General features: G+C 41.5%; 1 protein-coding gene across 1 annotated transcript; it reads left to right on the top strand.

Moving 5' to 3' along the window:
• Positions 1-10631: 10631 nt before the first annotated feature.
• LOC311083063 (uncharacterized protein) lies at positions 10632-17002 on the top strand (the record flags this gene model as incomplete). The annotated part of the gene is made up of 4 exons (XM_084114314.1): positions 10632-10931; positions 12355-13135; positions 15223-15323; positions 16936-17002. Exons 1-4 carry the CDS (start codon positions 10699-10701, stop codon positions 17000-17002), a joined length of 1182 nt encoding a protein of 393 aa, XP_083970440.1. The 5' UTR covers positions 10632-10698.
• Positions 17003-20399: the final 3397 nt, after the last annotated feature.

Raw genomic sequence — 20399 nt, 5'->3', positions numbered from 1 at the left:
CGCAGGCAGTCCAGCTCCTTCAGGATGGCTCATCAATACGTGCCATTGCCAGAAGGTTTGCTGTGTCTCCCAGCACAGTCTCAAGAGCATGGAGGAGATTCCAGGAAGACAGACAGCTACTCTAGGAGAGCTGGACAGGGCCGTAGAAGGTCCTTAACCCATCAGCAGGACCGGTATCTGCTCCTTTGTGCGAGGAGGAACATGATGAGCACTGCCAGAACCCTACAAAATGACCTCCAGCAGGCCACTGGTGTGAATGTCTCTGACCAAACAATCAGAAACAGACTTCATGAGGGTGGCCTGAGGGCCCGACGTCTTCTAGTGGGCCCTGTGCTCACTGCCCAGCACCAGGGAGCTCGATTGGCATTTCCCATTGAACACCAGAATTGGTAGGTCCGCCACTGGTGCCCTGTGGTTTTCACAAATGAGAGCAGGTTCACCCTGAGCACGTGACAGACAGGAAAGGGTCTGGAGAAGCCGTGGAGAATGTTATGCTGCCTGTAACATCGTTCAGCATGACCGGTTTGGTGGTGGGTCAGTGAGGGTCTGGGGAGGCATATCCATGGAGGGACGCACAGACCTCTGCAGGCTAGACAATGGCACCGTGACTGCCATTAGGTATCGGGATGAAATCCTTGGATCCATTGTCAGACCCTATGCTGGTGCAGTGGGTCCTGGGTTCCTCCTGGTGCACAACAATGCCCGGCCTCATGTGGCGAGAGCATGCAGGCAGTTCCTCGAGGATGAAGGAATGATACCATTGAAGGGCCACCACGCTCACCTGACCTACATCCAATAGAACACCTCTGGGACATTGTGTTTCGGTCCATCTGTCATCACCTGGTTGCACCTCAGACTGTCCAGGAGCTCAGTGATGCGCTGGTCCAGATCTGGGAGGAAATACCCCAGGACACCATCCGTCGTCTCAGTAGGAGCCTGTCCCGACGTTGTCAGGCATGCATACAAGCACGTGGGGGCCATACAAACTACTGAGAACCATTTTGTTAGATTTTTTTGTAGTGGAGCAGGACCTACAAGGAAAGATGATGGCGGCATTTGTGAAAAAAAGCATTTTTGTCTTCTAAATAATACTGAAATCAAATGACATTATGCGGTTGAAATTACTGCTTTTGTGTTATGTATTTTTGTAGGATCTGAAATATCAGCAGGCTGGTGTGAGCACTGAGGATGAGGAGCCCAGAGCTGAATCCTGGAGATGGTCCCTCCATCACTCCACTTGCCCTTACGAGACCCTCCATCACTCCACTTGCCCTTACGAGACCCTCCATCACTCCACTTGCCCTTACGAGACCCTCCATCACTCCACCTGCCCTTATGAGACCCTCCATCACTCCACTTGCCCTTACGAGACCCTCCATCACTCCACCTGCCTTTATTGCCTCAGATTGTGAAGCACAACACAACACGCAACAACCTCCAGCATGAAGGCACGGCTCACCTCGGGCGGTCAGCTGATTCATCAGAATAAAGCCGCAGAATGCGTGCGTGCGTGTGTGTTGGGTTTGCATACATATGAGATTTTTTACACAGGAAAAAAATAACCTACAAGGTTGAATATCTTAATATATATTTTCTTAAATAATTCATAATACATTTAAAAAAAAAAAACACATTTATTTTTTTTTATTTATAGGCCTAGGCCTGATGGATGAAACGAGAGTTAAATTCAACAAGAAAAAGAGGAAAACATAAAGCAGTAAGCCACTTTTGCTTGTGGATGAAAATGTTTGGATATTAAATAAAATAAAATTAACAACATATTCAAAAGATGACAATTTTGCGATTTCATAATAAAAATAAATAATATTGTTAAGGATATAACGGTGGGTCACATTAGTAGGGTTAAATAGAAGAACTTAAATCAACCCTAAATGTATTCACAAAATAAATGGGCAGCAGTTTCTTCAAAAAGACCACAAAATGAGCAAGTTTAATCAATATCAAGATATTTACAGATAGATGAATTAAACGTGTCGTTCAAATCTTTTAAGTTGTTGCGCGTGTGATAACACGTCGTAGGTCACATGATAACGTCAACATGGCAGATGTCCGGTTCGCATTCATACTCAACGAGATCTGGCTATAAAGTACCTACTCTTAGCGCTCGTTAATTAAGTACTCATTGAAATTAAGTACCTACTCATTGAGTATGCTGTTTCGAATGCAGCCTCTGTTCGGCCCAGTCCGAGGTCCAGAGCACTCTGGAGAAGGTTTTCGTCCAGGATATCCCCGTACTTGGCCGCATTCATCTTTCCCTCGACTGCAACCAGTCGTCCTGTCCCTGCAGCTGAAAAACACTCCCACAACATGATGCTGCCACCACCATGCTTCACTGTTGAGACTGTATTGGACAGGTGATGAGCAGTGCCTGGTTTTCTCCACACATACTGCTTAGAATTAAGGCCAAAAAGTTCTATCTTGGTCTCATCAGACCAGAGAATCTTATTTATCACCATCTTGGAGTCCTTCAGGTGTGCTTTCATGCTTTCATGTGTCTTGCACTGAGGAGAGGCTTCCCTCGGGCCACTCTGCCATAAAGCCCCAAATGGTGGATGGCTGCAGTGATGGTTGACTTACTACAACTTTCTCCCATCTCCCGACTGCATCTCTGGAGCTCAGCCACAGTGATCTTTGGGTTCTTCATTACCTCTCTCACCAAGGCTCTTCTCTCCCGATAGCTCAGTTTGGCCGGACGGCCAGCTCTAGGAAGGGTTCTGGTCGTCCCAAACGTCTTCCATTTAAGGATTATGGAGGCCACTGTGCTCTTAGGAAGCTTAAGTGCAGCAGAATTTTTTTTGTAACCTTGGCCACATCTGTGCCTTGCCACAATTCTGTCTCTGAGCTCTTCAGGCAGTTCCTTTGACCTCATGATTCTCATTTGCTCTGACATGCACTGTGAGCTGTTAAGGTCTTATATAGACGGGTGTGTGGCTTTCCTAATCAAGTCCAATCAGTATAATCAAACACAGCTGGACTCAAATGAAGGTGTAGAACTATCTCAAGGATGATCAGAAGAAATGGACAGCACCTGAGTTAAATATATGAGTGTCACAGCAAAGGGTCTGAATACTTAGGACCATGTCATCCATCCATCCATCAATCCATCCAACAACGTATCACCATCCATCCATCCATCCAACAACGTATCTCCATCCATCCATCCATCCATCCAACAACGTATCACCATCCATCCATCCAACAACGTATCACCATCCATCCATCCATCCAACAACGTATCACCATCCATCCATCCAACAACGTATCACCATCCATCCATCCAACAACGTATCTCCATCCATCCATCCAACAACGTATCTCCATCCATCCATCCAACAACGTATCTCCATCCATCCATCCATCCAACAACGTATCACCATCCATCCATCCATCCATCCATCCAACAACGTATCACCATCCATCCATCCAACAACGTATCTCCATCCATCCATCCAACCAACAACGTATCACCATCCATCCAACAACGTATCACCATCCATCCATCCATCCAACAACGTATCACCATCCATCCATCCATCCAACAACGTATCTCCATCCATCCATCCATCCAACAACGTATCTCCATCCATCCATCCATCCATCCAACAACGTATCTCCATCCATCCATCCATCCATCCATCCAACAACGTATCTCCATCCATCCATCCATCCATCCAACAACGTATCGCCATCCATCCATCCATCCAACAACGTATCACCATCCATCCATCCATCCAACAACGTATCACCATCCATCCATCCATCCAACAACGTATCACCATCCATCCATCCATCCATCCATCCAACAACGTATCACCATCCATCCATCCATCCAACAACGTATCACCATCCATCCATCCAACAACGTATCTCCATCCATCCATCCAACTAACAACGTATCACCATCCATCCATCCATCCATCCATCCAACAACGTATCACCATCCATCCATCCATCCAACAACGTATCACCATCCATCCATCCATCCATCCATCCAACAACGTATCACCATCCATCCATCCATCCATCCATCCATCCAACAACGTATCACCATCCATCCATCCAACAACGTATCACCATCCATCCATCCATCCATCCATCCAACAACGTATCTCCATCCATCCATCCAACAACGTATCACCATCCATCCATCCAACAACGTATCTCCATCCATCCATCCAACCAACAACGTATCACCATCCATCCATCCATCCAACAACGTATCACCATCCATCCATCCATCCAACAACGTATCTCCATCCATCCATCCATCCATCCAACAACGTATCTCCATCCATCCATCCATCCATCCAACAACGTATCTCCATCCATCCATCCATCCATCCAACAACGTATCACCATCCATCCATCCATCCAACAACGTATCACCATCCATCCATCCATCCATCCATCCAACAACGTATCACCATCCATCCATCCATCCATCCATCCAACAACGTATCACCATCCATCCATCCATCCATCCATCCATCCAACAACGTATCACCATCCATCCATCCATCCATCCAACAACGTATCACCATCCATCCATCCATCCATCCATCCATCCAACAACGTATCTCCATCCATCCATCCATCCATCCAACAACGTATCTCCATCCATCCATCCATCCATCCATCCAACAACGTATCTCCATCCATCCATCCATCCATCCAACAACGTATCGCCATCCATCCATCCATCCAACAACGTATCACCATCCATCCATCCATCCAACCATCCAACAACGTATCACCATCCATCCATCCATCCATCCATCCAACAACGTATCACCATCCATCCATCCATCCATCCATCCATCCAACAACGTATCACCATCCATCCATCCATCCATCCAACAACGTATCACCATCCATCCATCCATCCATCCATCCAACAACGTATCACCATCCATCCATCCATCCAACAACGTATCTCCATCCATCCATCCAACCAACAACGTATCACCATCCATCCATCCATCCAACAACGTATCACCATCCATCCATCCATCCAACAACGTATCACCATCCATCCATCCATCCAACAACGTATCACCCATCCATCCATCCATCCATCCAACAACGTATCACCATCCATCCATCCATCCATCCAACAACGTATCACCATCCATCCATCCATCCATCCATCCATCCATCCAACAACGTATCACCATCCATCCATCCATCCAACAACGTATCTCCATCCATCCATCCAACCAACAACGTATCACCATCCATCCATCCATCCAACAACGTATCACCATCCATCCATCCATCCAACAACGTATCACCATCCATCCATCCATCCAACAACGTATCTCCATCCATCCATCCATCCATCCAACAACGTATCTCCATCCATCCATCCATCCATCCAACAACGTATCGCCATCCATCCATCCATCCAACAACGTATCGCCATCCATCCATCCATCCAACAACGTATCGCCATCCATCCATCCATCCAACAACGTATCACCATCCATCCATCCATCCATCCATCCAACAACGTATCACCATCCATCCATCCATCCATCCATCCATCCAACAACGTATCACCATCCATCCATCCATCCATCCATCCATCCAACAACGTATCACCATCCATCCATCCATCCATCCAACAACTTATCACCATCCATCCATCCATCCATCCATCCAACAACGTATCTCCATCCATCCATCCATCCATCCAACAACGTATCTCCATCCATCCATCCATCCAACAACGTATCTCCATCCATCCATCCATCCATCCAACAACGTATCGCCATCCATCCATCCATCCAACAACGTATCACCATCCATCCATCCATCCAACAACGTATCACCATCCATCCATCCATCCATCCAACAACGTATCACCATCCATCCATCCATCCATCCATCCATCCAACAACGTATCACCATCCATCCATCCATCCATCCAACAACGTATCACCATCCATCCATCCATCCATCCATCCAACAACGTATCACCATCCATCCATCCATCCAACAACGTATCTCCATCCATCCATCCAACCAACAACGTATCACCATCCATCCATCCATCCAACAACGTATCACCATCCATCCATCCATCCAACAACGTATCACCATCCATCCATCCATCCATCCATCCATCCAACAACGTATCACCATCCATCCATCCATCCATCCATCCAACAACGTATCACCATCCATCCATCCATCCATCCAACAACGTATCACCATCCATCCATCCATCCATCCAACAACGTATCACCATCCATCCATCCATCCATCCATCCATCCAACAACGTATCACCATCCATCCATCCATCCAACAACGTATCTCCATCCATCCATCCAACCAACAACGTATCACCATCCATCCATCCATCCAACAACGTATCACCATCCATCCATCCATCCAACAACGTATCACCATCCATCCATCCATCCATCCATCCAACAACGTATCACCATCCATCCATCCATCCATCCATCCAACAACGTATCACCATCCATCCATCCATCCATCCAACAACGTATCACCATCCATCCATCCATCCAACAACGTATCACCATCCATCCATCCATCCAACAACGTATCTCCATCCATCCATCCAACCAACAACGTATCACCATCCATCCATCCATCCAACAACGTATCACCATCCATCCATCCATCCAACAACGTATCACCATCCATCCATCCATCCATCCATCCAACAACGTATCACCATCCATCCATCCATCCATCCATCCATCCAACAACGTATCACCATCCATCCATCCATCCATCCATCCATCCATCCAACAACGTATCACCATCCATCCATCCATCCATCCAACAACGTATCACCATCCATCCATCCATCCATCCAACAACGTATCACCATCCATCCATCCAACAACGTATCACCATCCATCCATCCATCCATCCATCCATCCAACAACGTATCTCCATCCATCCATCCAACAACGTATCACCATCCATCCATCCAACGTATCACCATCCATCCATCCAACGTATCACCATCCATCCATCCAACAACGTATCACCATCCATCCATCCATCCAACAACGTATCACCATCCATCCATCCATCCATCCATCCATCCAACAACGTATCACCATCCATCCATCCATCCAACAACGTATCACCATCCATCCATCCATCCAACAACGTATCACCATCCATCCATCCATCCATCCATCCATCCATCCAACAACGTATCACCATCCAACAACGTATCACCATCCAACAACGTATCACCATCCATCCAACAACGTATCACCATCCATCCATCCATCCATCCATCCAACAACGTATCACCATCCATCCATCCATCCATCCAACAACATATCACCATCCATCCAACAACGTATCACCATCCATCCATCCATCCATCCAACAACGTATCACCATCCATCCATCCATCCAACAACGTATCACCATCCATCCATCCATCCAACAACGTATCACCATCCATCCATCCATCCATCCAACAACGTATCACCATCCATCCATCCATCCATCCATCCAACAACGTATCACCATCCATCCATCCATCCATCCATCCAACAACGTATCACCATCCATCCATCCATCCATCCATCCAACAACGTATCACCATCCATCCATCCATCCATCAACGTATCACCATCCATCCATCCAACAACGTATCACCATCCATCCATCCAAACAACAACGTATCCTCATCCAAACAACGTATCCTCATCCACTCATCCAAACAACGTATCCTCATCCACCCATCCAAACAACGTATCCTCATCCAAACAACAACGTATCCTCATCCACCCATCCAAACAACAACGTATCCTCATCCAAACAACAACGTATCCTCATCCACCCATCCAAACAACAACGTATCCTCATCCAAACAACGTATCCTCATCCACCCATCCAAACAACAACGTATCCTCATCCAAACAACGTATCCTCATCCACTCATCCACACAACAACGTATCCTCATCCAAACAACAACGTATCCTCATCCAAACAAAAACGTATCCTCATCCATCCAAACAAAAACGTATCCTCATCCATCCAATCCATCCAAACAAAAACGTATCCTCATCCATCCATACAAAAACGTATCCTCATCCAAACAAAAACGTATCCTCATCCATCCAAACAAAAACGTATCCTCATCCATCCAAACAAAAACGTATCCTCATCCATCCATACAAAAACGTATCCTCATCCATCCATACAAAAACGTATCCTCATCCATACAAAAATGTATCCTCATCCAAACAAACAAAAACGTATCCTCATCCATCCAAACAAAAACGTATCCTCATCCATACAAAAACGTATCCTCATCCATCCAAACAAAAACGTATCCTCGTCCAAACAAAAACGTATCCTCATCCATCCAAACAAAAACGTATCCTCATCCATCCAAACAAAAACGTATCCTCATCCATCCATCCATACAAAAACGTATCCTCATCCAAACAAAAACGTATCCTCATCCAAACAAACAAAAACGTATCCTCATCCATCCAATCAAACGTATCTTCATTCATCCAAAAATGTATTCATTCATCCAATCAAAAATGTATCTTCATTCATTCAATCAAACGTATCTTCATTCATCCAAAAATGTATCTTCATTCATCCAAAAATGTATCCTCATTCAAACAAAAATGTATCTTCATTCATCCAATCAAACGTATCTTCATTCATCCAATCAAATGTATCTTCATTCATCCAAAAATGTATCTTCATTCAAACAAAAATGTATCTTCATTCATCCAATCAAACGTATCTTCATTCATCCAATCAAATGTATCTTCATTCATCCAAAAATGTATCTTCATTCAAACAAAAATGTATCTTCATTCATCCAATCAAACGTATCTTCATTCATCCAATCAAACGTATCTTCATTCATCCAATCAAACGTATCTTCATTCATCCAAAAATGTATCTTCATTCAAACAAAAATGTATCTTCATTCAAACAAAAATGTATCTTCATTCATCCAATCAAACGTATCTTCATTCATCCAATCAAACGTATCTTCATTCATCCAATCAAACGTATCTTCATTCATCCAATCAAACGTATCTTCATTCATCCAATCAAATCAAACGTATCTTCATTCATCCAATCAAACGTATCTTCATTCATCCAATCAAACGTATCTTCATTCATCCAAAAATGTATCTTCATTCATCCAAAAATGTATCTTCGATCAAACAAAAATGCATCTTCGATCAAACAAAAATGCATCTTCGATCAAACAAAAATGCATCTTCGATCAAACAAAAATGCATCTTCAATCAAACAAAAATGCATCTTCAATCATCATATAAATGTGTGATTATATTTATTGTGTAATTATAAATAATATATAAATGAATCAAATTAAAATATAATATATATTCAATATATACAGTGAGGAAAATAAGTATTTGAACACCCTGCTATTTTGCAAGTTCTCCCACTTAGAAATCATGGAGGGGTCTGAAATTGTCATCGTAGGTGCATGTCCACTGTGAGAGACATAATGTATAAAAAAAATCCAGAAATCACAATGTATGATTTTTTTAACTATTTATTTGTATGATACAGCTGCAAATAAGTATTTGAACACCTGAGAAAATCAATGTTAATATTTGGTACAGTAGCCTTTGTTTGCAATTACAGAGGTTCCTGTAGTTTTTCACCAGGTTTGCGCACACTGCAGGAGGGATTTTGGCCCATTCCTCCACACAGATCTTCTCTAGATCAGTCAGGTTTCTGGGCTGTCGCTGAGAAACACGGAGTTTGAGCTCCCTCCAAAGATTCTCTATTGGGTTTAGGTCTGGAGACTGGCTAGGCCACGCCAGAACCTTGATATGCTTCTTACAGAGCCGCTCCTTGGTTATCCTGGCTGTGTGCTTCAGGTCATTATTATGTTGGAAGACCCAGCCTCAACCCATCTTCAATGCTCTAACTGAGGGAAGGAGGTTGTTCCCCAAAATCTCGCAATACATGGCCCCGGTCATCCTCTCCTTAATACAGTGCAGTCGCCCTGTCCCATGTGCAGAAAAACACCCCCAAAGCATGATGCTACCACCCCCATGCTTCACAGTAGGGATGGTGTTCTTGGGATGGTACTCATCATTCTTCTTCCTCCAAACACGTTTAGTGGAATTATGACCAAAAAGTTCTATCTGACCACATGACTTTCTCCCATGACTCCTCTGGATCATCCAAATGGTCATTGGCAAACTTAAGACGGGCCTTGACATGTGCTGGTTTAAGCAGGGGAACCTTCCGTGCCATGCATGATTTCAAACCATGACGTCTTACCCCTCTTTCACACCGCAAGCGTCAGCGGCGCGCGAGTGGCGCGTTAGCGCAACTACATCGTCATTGCAGCAGCAGACTCTCGCGAGTATTCACACTGGAAGCGTATAAGTACAGCGTCACAGCAGCGGCTGCAAAGCGTGTTCGGCAGACAATATAACTATTTCAAACAATGGGTAAGTTCTTTCAACATTTTTGTTTTTATACATTATAACTTGCAGAATATTTGTAATACCTGGAAGAGTTTGTTTTATTTAAAATCGTTAGTCTACTTTACAGCCGTACGTATTTAAACATTTTGTTTTAATTCCTTTTAGAACGTGTTGTAGACAGAAGGAGAGTCATCGCACTTTACCTTTTGTTCAGAAAGTTGCGTCGAAGGATGCATAGAAGAATGTGGGTTCATCCGATCAACCTGCGCAGGAGACTGTTTGGTGCTTTTCACAATCTTGTCGCGGAACTGCGCCTGGATAACGACCGTCATCTGACATATTTTCGTATGAGTGCTGAGCAAATGGACGAGCTTCTTTCTGTTGTTGGACCCGAGCTCACAAGGCAGTCAACGAATTATCGAGCAGCCATCGAACCCAAACAGCGTCTTGCAATTACATTGAGGTAATAACAGACACACTGTGTGATTTGTCTGCCATCAAATTATATGTTTGTAGTTTAAGTACATTTCTCCATATTGTAATTTAATAATAAAATATAATACAATTTAGAACCTGTATTTTTTTTAATGTAAATTAATAAAACAATGACGTAGTCGATTTATTTTCCAAAATGTGTTTAATTAAATTATAATTAAAAGGCAACAGAATAAACTCTAAATGGAACAGTGTAGCCTAAATATCACAACAGAAGTATGAAGACTTTTATATAACTGTCTTGTATAACTATATAACTAAAACATACAATTTATTAAATTAAAGTCATAAATATTTACAACCTAGTTCAACTGCAAAACTGCTATTAAACAGAATTAAATTATTTTATTAAAAATGGTGATATACTGGCGAAGATGGGTCTTCTGTACCTTGTTGTTGGACAGACCTTGTTGAAAAAGGTGTTGGTTGGGCTAGGTGATGTGTCTGGATTTGCTGAGTGTGGCTTTGATGGTAAGTGGGGGTTGGCTGGTATTGATGAAATCCTGAACTGTTTGGTTGCTGACTGCTCGTGAATGGTTGGGTTGAAGTGTGGCTTTGTTGCATGGTTTGCTCTTCTGCTTCTAGATCTGAGAGGTAAGTCAGTATATTAATCTGTGCTTTTGTCTGGTTCCGGGGAAGTAGTCTTGAAAGTCTAGGTACTAAACTAAGAGCAAAGTAGTACATTTCATCTCCAGGTTTGGGAATATATGGTGACGGTGTTGTGGTTGGTTGTGTTAAAATGTCCAATAGCTGTTGCTCTGTTGCAGTTGGATCATTTGACCTCCTCCTCTTCTGTCTTGTTGGCTGAGCCTCACTAATTAGAGCTTGCACTCTGGAATGGGGTGTTGGAGTATTTAACCTCTGACTGGCCAATGGTGGTGTGGAGATGTCCGATTGTGAAATAGTAGAAAGTGTTGGGGTTGCAGATCTCTGTTGAGGTGGCACTGGAGAACTTGGCCTTGATAGTTCTTTTAAATCTGGCTCCACATCATGTTCTGTAACAGTCATGTCCACAGGTCCATCTTCCAACTGCAGAGTGTGTCTGGAGCTACAACAAATAATAATAAAAACATTTATTTACATAGTTTAGAAACACTTTGAAAGACTATTTACAACACTTTGTAAAATTTAGTTTAACAATGCCTTTTTCATTTTGATTATTTGATATCCCATTAACCTTCTGGACTGCATATGGGGAAGTAGAAAGGACATCACTTGGTCATATTTCCATTCTCTGCGGATTCCACCAGCAGAGCCACTAGGAATTTTTTTTTGCTTCCTGTTTCGTGCAAAGGCATCCCTTAGCACCTTCCACCTCCTTTTACACTCATTTACTGTGGGGAAAAGAAAATGCATGGTAATGACTACACTTTTGTCTGTTTTCTTCACAGATTCCTAGGAACTGGGGAAAGCTTTACCAGCCTTGCCCTCCAATATCGTCTTGGGACAAGCACTGTTGCTGGGAGTGTGCATTTGACTTGTAGGGCAATTGAAAGGAAAATGAAGGCAACACAGTTTCCAAAGCCAACAGAAGACATGTGGAGATTCATCGCCTCCAAATTTTGGTCTAAATGGAACTTTCCAAACTGCATTGGTGCCATTGATGGCAAACATGTCAACATAGTGGCACCTGCACATTCTGGGAGCTTGTTTTTCAATTACAAGAAGGCATTTTCTATTGTTCTGCTTGCATTGGTAGATGCAGACTACAAATTTACATTCGTCCAAGTAGGAGACTTTGGCCGAGCCAGTGATGGTGGGGTTTATCAAAACTCATCTCTCGGAAGAGGCATGGAAACAAAAACTTTGTCTGTGCCAGCAGAGAACCCTTTACCAGGATCTGGTGTTCAGGGTCCCATGCCATATACCATGGTTGCAGATGCAGCATTCCCCTTGAAGACCTACATTATGCGACCATTTCCAGGGAACAACATTCCAAGATGGAGGCGCATTTTTAATTACAGGCTGTCTCGAGCCAGGATGGTAGTTGAGTGTGCCTTTGGCATTCTTTCATCAAGATGGAGAGTACTCCATACAAGATTGAATGTCAAGCCAGAAAATGCAGATTATGTGGTAATGGCAACATGCATCTTGCATAATTACCTCATGAACCCATCTCAGAACCAAAGATGGCTAGATGAGGCAGAAGAGAGGGGCAACGTGCTACCACCGGTGAGAAACATGGGTGGAAACAGGGGAAGCAGAGAAGCCTACGAAGTGCGTGAAAGGTTTTGCACATTTTTCTGTTCCCTGGAAGGCAGATTGTCGTGGCAGGACCAAATGGTTTAGGGAATAGTAGCATAGGGCCTACAATGGCAACATAATACAGTGTATAAGTTTGTAAATAATGCTATTTTGGGTAATATTACATAACATGTTTTCTGTCATTTTTTGATTGTGATTTGTACTGTGAATAAATTTTTGCTTAAAATCACTTGCTCATGTTTCATTTATAATATATAAACAGACATGCAATTGGTTACATGCAGATAAAACATTAGGAAATATTTATAGCCTACTTATTCAATTATAAGACATATAATAACATACAATTTTTTGGTTGATGTAAACTAAAATAGTTATAAATCTGCCAACTTTACCACGGGCGTCAAGAGAAAGTGCATCCACCGTTTATGATGTTTTGCACAAAAAACGCTGACGATCAAATGACAGAGCATCATAAAATACCAGTAATAATAATCAGTAAATTATATGTTTTGATGAAACACACACAAAAAAATTATTCTAGTCAGCTTTCCTCAAACGAAACCGATTGCAGTTAAATATAAAATTGATGACTTACCATCTGCAGAAATAGCAGAAGCAATTTCATCCCAGGCTTTTTCCTTGGAAGACAGATCCTTGCAGTATTTGTTTTTTGGGTCATAAAGCACTTTGTGCTTCTCGACCTCCACGATCAGCCTCGTGTCATCCATTGATACAGGTTGTGTTTACCGTCATTTGCCGGATACACATGTTTACTAGAGCCTATATAGCATAGTGTCTGTGTATTACATAACAAACTCAAATAAAGTTTATATCGTATTTTGTGGCTAGTTTGACTTTATTTTATTTTTATAATAATACACCATACTTTCACCCAAAACGAATAATTAAAAAGTTTAAATGGGTAAATACATATTTGTTATACTTAATTTTCTTTTCTGGCATAATTGTTAAAACACTAGACATTGGCATTGTTGCTAAAACTCTTGACATGCTTATTCTGTGCATTTTGAGCACGTTTTGTGTTAAATCACATTTATTTTGTCCATCAAAAGTGAGCTTTCACTTTAATTGAGCGTGAGCAGCACAGCAAAAAATAGACCAGACGCCGAAACCCCCGCTGCACTGCTGTTCACGCGACGCTCCTGCTTGACGCTCACGCGCTGCTCCTGCTCCCGGTGTGAATACACTCATTGATTAACATGGACGCCGAAAAAAATACGCGCTGCTCACGCGCCGCTAACGCTTGCGGTGTGAAAGAGGGGTTAGTGTATTACCAACAGTAACCTTGGAAACGGTGGTCCCAGCTCTTTTCAGGTCATTGACCAGTTCCTCCCGTGTAGTTCTGGGCTGATTTCTCACCTTTCTTAGGATCATTGAGACCCCACGAGGTGAGATCTTGCATGGAGCCCCAGTCCGAGGGAGATCGACAGTCATGTTTAGCTTCTTCCATTTTCTAATAATTGCTCCAACAGTGGACCTTCTTTCACCAAGCTGCTTGGCAATTTCCCCGTAGCCCTTTCCAGCCTTGTGGAGGTGTACAATTTTGTCTCTAGTGTCTTTGGACAGCTCTTTGGTCTTGGCCATGTTAGTAGTTGGATTCTTACTGATTGTATGGGGTGGACAGGTGTCTTTATGCAGCTAACGACCTCAAACAGGTGCATCTAATTTAGGATAATAAATGGAGTGGAGGTGGACATTTTAAAGGCAGACTAACAGGTCTTTGAGGGTCAGAATTCTAGCTGATAGACAGGTGTTCAAATACTTATTTTCAGCTGTATCATACAAATAAATAGTTAAAAAATCATATATTGTGATTTCTGGATTTTGTTTTTTTAGATTATGTCTCTCACAGTGGACATGCACCTACGATGACAATTTCAGACCCCTCCATGATTTCCAAGTGGGAGAACTTGCAAAATAGCAGGGTGTTCAAATACTTATTTTCCTCACTGTAAATGTGTGATTATATTTATTTTAACTCTTATTGGATAATGTTCACAAAGTTTTAAACTTTTAAACTTGGTGTTCAGCTGACAGAGTTGGATAAGCACTTGCTGCTCTCAGCATCAAGTCAAACTTACAGCCTTCATCATCTCACAGAGTCAGTCTCCACTGAGCAGCAGCTCAGAAGGTAAGCAATGAGGACATGAATACCTCAAGAAACTTTGGAGGACTATTTTTTTTGCCACATAAGAACATAATGCATGCTTTGATGAATCGGTTAATTCAAATTTATGGAATTATGGAAATTATGAGATTATTATTATTTTAACATTTTATCTCAATTTCAATTTATGTCACAATTTCGTTTAAGTATGTCCTAATAAATACTTTTTTCCCCCCTGTTATGTAGCAGAAATGGACTTCCATAAGAAACAGAATTGTTTGTTTTATAGTAGGTTTACTATGAGTAAACTATTATAACCCTTTTCTGATCATTACAGCACACTATTGTTTAATAAAACAATGCTTATTTTTTTAAGTGGTTTTGCATCTATTTGAATTCGGCTGAATAAATGCAGAATAAATGCTTCCTTTCATGCCAACATGTACTTACTCAAAAACTATTAGTAGTTTTGAGTAGTTACCAGTAATTAGTCATTAGTTTGAGAAAATCAGCTCCTACAAAGACTGCTTTGTGGAACACTTGCAATTAAACATAATAAAGACACACAGTCAGGTCCATTGTTTTCATTTGGCAGCACTATTTGATGTATAAAGCTGTGCACAAACTTATTTGAAATCATGTAAAAAGTGACGTCAAAAAGACCAAAGCCTTAGTTTCAACTCAAGTCTCTTCAGGATTAACAGCTTTTTCTTTTCCTGTGATAAAGGTGAGATCTTGTCCCAGTTTCATCAGTCTATGCTTGAAGCTCAAACCCGCTTGAAGACGGTTGGATTGTTTTCCCCCCGGTGGGTGTGGTCTTCAGATTATGATGCGTTGCGCTGTGTGAAATGTGATCTGAAACATAGGCTTATCAATCAGTTGTTAAACCCGTAATCATTATATAAACAAACTTTAAAAGTGATGGATCAGAAACCAATGAAATGGCATCATTGTCAAATTGTTCAGAAGTATGATTTTAAGTTTTGATAATTTTTTAAAGTTCTCATTTATAAAAACAGTATTTAAGTGTATGTATGGCCTTGCCCCTGATGTAATCTCAGTTGATAGAAAAATACAGCAGTGATGGGGTACAGACTAGAGGGGCAGTAAGTGGGAATTGTAGAGTTCGGAGATGCAGAACTGCTGTGGGTCAATCATCCTTTTCAGTGAAAGGTTCTCATCTATGGAACACCATGCCTGTAGATCTAAAGTTGCAACCAGAACTCAGTTTTCTCTACAAAGCTGAAACAATAGCTGAAATCTTTACAGCGATGTGAACATTGAGTCTTTTTCAGATTAGTTACGTTATTTTTATGAAGTTGATGTGTTTAGGTATGTCAATATGCCATTGTTGATTTGTTTGGGTACAACATGTACACACATGTATACATGTGTGTATTTGTTTTGTTTCTTGTGATGATTGTGTTTGTGTTTTTATTTTGGATGTTTTTATTTTATGTAAAAGCCTAACCAGGGACGCGGGACGCAAACTAGCTTTACGCTATATGTATATGTACACGGCATCGGTTGTCTATGTGTAACAATGCCTAGTGTATTGTCCCTGTTAAATAAATAAAATAAAAAAAATAAAAAAATGGACATGAGTTATGCTCATCTTTGTTTGCTCCTTTTAAAGGTGTCTTGAGGAAAATGGCTCTATATTTAACGAAGCACATACAAAAGACCTGGGGCCTGTACCATGAAGCCGGATTAGGTGGCTAGCCAGCTATGTTTCAGCTTAGTTTCCGCCAACCCTGGGTTTTAGGTACTATGAAAGTAGCTCGGCTTTAATCGGTGTTCGTTGCCATGGTATCTTACGCTGCACGGCTAACCTGCTCCGGGGCAGGTTATGTTCTGGATTCAAGATCTCAGACCGAAGTTTGACCAATCAGCTGAGAGCAAAGAAACATATAGGCCTAGGTGACGTAACTTATTCCAAGTGTCTGTTACAATGACTTCACCTTTTCTTCCAAATCCGGTGGACATCTCAGCGCAAATTGTTTGACGAGCACTTCGTAGAGAAAGAGTTTTTAGCCAGACAAAATCCCCTTGCCTTAACTGATAGTTACTTGTATGAAAGATACAGATTTTCCGCGGAAGGAATGTCTTATCTTTGCGAACTTCTTGAGCCGCACATAAAAAATTTAACACGTCGAATTCATGCACTTACTGTACCGCAAATATTGCGTTGCATTTTTTTTTTTTTGCAAGTGGTACATTCTTGCACGGTGGCTGACGCACAGAATCTAGGGGAAAACATATGTTTGTCGAACCATTCGCAAGGTGGTCCTCGCTCTGAAGGAGTACATGAAAAGTTTAATTAATAATGTTCCCCGGACATTTATCGACCATGTCCATAAAAGAGGGCTTTTATAAAATTGCCGGTAAGATATATTGATAGGGTGATATCACATGAACACTTTTTTTTTTCTCAAAAAGCAAATTTCACAAATGTACATGTTAAGAATTATTTTGAATCTTTTTTATTATTATTCTGATAATCTTATGATAGGATTCCCAAGTCATTGCAACATGTATGCAGTCTATTACTCCAATCTCCACTGCTCTAGGGAACATGAGGCAGATTATGTTAATAGGAAGTCCTATCACAGCCATAATGTTCAGGTAGAGATGATGTGAATATGTGAGATGATTATTTTCTGTGAGATGAATCTTTAAATTAATAGTAACTTTAACAGATATAACAATGATCTACTAAACATTTCATCTGCAGACGACTTGTGGTCATATGATCAAGTTTGGATGCCAAATGGCCTGGCTCCAGTGCTTGTCTTACAAATTTTCCATGAGTCTGTGTTGTGTCAGCACTTTGAGGAAATCAAGTTAAATTTGGTACAGTACAAAACACTGTTAATTTGAACTGAGCTAGAAAAACCTACATAATAACCCCATCATGACCCTCAGACAGGGCCACAGCACTGCTTCAATGTGGCCCTCAGTAAAACCAGAGTGAAGATAGAGATGACCTTTGGCATCCTAAAGGCACATTTCAACTGTGTTCAGCGCTTCAGAGTCATCAGAGCGGGCATCACAGATAGTGGCTGCATGGGCCACACCAGTAGAAAGGAGCGAGAAACACCACAAAACCAGCTTCTCCCCGATGAAACTGACCCGATCACACTTGACCACCCAGCTGGTGCAGATGTAGATGCAATCACCATACAATATTACACTTAATAAAAGCACATTGAAACTGCAGATAGGTCTCAAACTGTTTTATTGGTTTTGTGGGATGGGAGGGAGAAAGAGAGCAAGAGAAAGTTGCATTAATAAATATTCATACTAAAGTGTTACTTGGTTAAATAAGTTTATATATATATATATATATATATATATATACACATACACACACTGAGATCAGTTTTATCCAGTTGTTTGATTTTGTTTGGAGCCTCCTCAGCTCACAGTCAGCTCCTTTAGTGTGCAGTCTAGTTCAAGTCTCCTTTAGTGTGCAGTCTAGACTCCTTTTGTACAGGGCCCTGACTGAGTCTGTTTCCACCTGAATAATTCCACCACAAACATGATCATTACAAGTTTTCTGGAGGCTCATCAAAATCACAAAAAGTTCCTTGACTTCCTACAAACACAGGACTGACTGTAATTTATGTCAAGGGTTTTAAATCCTTACACATTTCTTCTGAAGGCCATTGAGGTAGAGGCCTCAGTTTCTGGGTCAGGTTGTGAAAAATCCTACAAAAGAGATGTGTAAGGGCCAGTCCCTTTTTTATGCCACACATTCAAATGTTTGCCATAATAAAAAGCCCAGTGCATTCACATCAGCAACTGTCTGAGAACACACAGACAGAGTGTCTTCATTTCCTCCACCCTAATAAATAAAAATAGGCCAATGTAAAGCATAACTGTTGTAAAGCAGGTTAGTTTGGTGTTCTGTCTGCTGCATACTGACCTCTGTGTGGGAGACTGTGTATGTGTGCTGGCTTCAACAGAGACATTGTATTTCCCTCTACTGCAGAACATAGTCAGCTATATTTAAAACTTAAAAAAGTAGTAATGTATTGCACACGTACCCAGTGTTACTTGCTTAGAGGAGCCAGCACCAGGGTCAGACTGTACAGCACCTGTAATCCCATCCATAATCGTCCATCCCTTATTGCCTACTCAGAGCAAACTCCTCCGCCACAGTGTATTCTGGTTTTCTGAATTGAATTCTTTATTTCTGTTTGCTGCAAACAAGTGTTTGTGATAAAATGTTCACAAATGTAATAAAAGGTTGTGGTAAATACTCACCACTTTGAATTATATTTTTATATTTTGTCTTTATCTGCTGCCAAGAACATTTGGAGTTGGGGTTGCATCTAAAAATCTAAAAATCAATGAATATTAATCTTTCTTAGTACGTACATGCACATTTTTTATATATTATAAAAATAGGCTATAGGCTATATTACACATAGGCTACACATACATATATACATACATAAATGTAGAACGTATTTGTTTAACTTACGCATTAACAATCAGCAATCTTTCTCCAACAGTCTTGTCTTGCTTTGGCAGCAGAGAACGTATTGTTTCAAGCTTGAAATACATATTTAAATTCATCGTAATTCTGAATGAATATCTCTTGCTCCTCCGCGGAAAAATATATCGCTCTCGCTCTACCCGCGATTGGTTGTTCAGTGTCGACGTCACTCTTTTATGTGCACGCGCGCGTGGAGTAATCATAGCTTAAGGATCAAAGCCTGAGTTGACAGAGAAAGTTGATGAGCTGCATCATGGTACCAATAAAGCCTGATTGCATCGGTTTGGTTTTGTCAACTCAAAACTAATCCTGTAACTCCGAGTTTGTTCAGCTACCTTCATGGTACAGGCCCCTGAACCAGAAGCCAATAATAATAATAATAATAATAATAATATTTTATACAGAATTCTGACTAATCTAGACGTACTACAATTGTCATGTTGTCATTATCATGTTACCTAGCAGTGTCAGTTGCTTGCTTCATTGCCATTCATAAATCCTCTCCCGTGGCCTCATGGGATAGTAAAAAATAAACCCATCACTCACCCTCATGTTGTTCCAAACCGACTGTCAACTGTCTGGTTACCAACATTCTT

The sequence above is a fragment of the Abramis brama genome (assembly GCF_963993115.1).
Source record: "Abramis brama genome assembly, chromosome: 5".
In the NCBI taxonomy this organism is placed as follows: domain Eukaryota; kingdom Metazoa; phylum Chordata; class Actinopteri; order Cypriniformes; family Leuciscidae; genus Abramis; species Abramis brama.
This window is presented reverse-complemented; position numbering and strand designations above follow the sequence as displayed.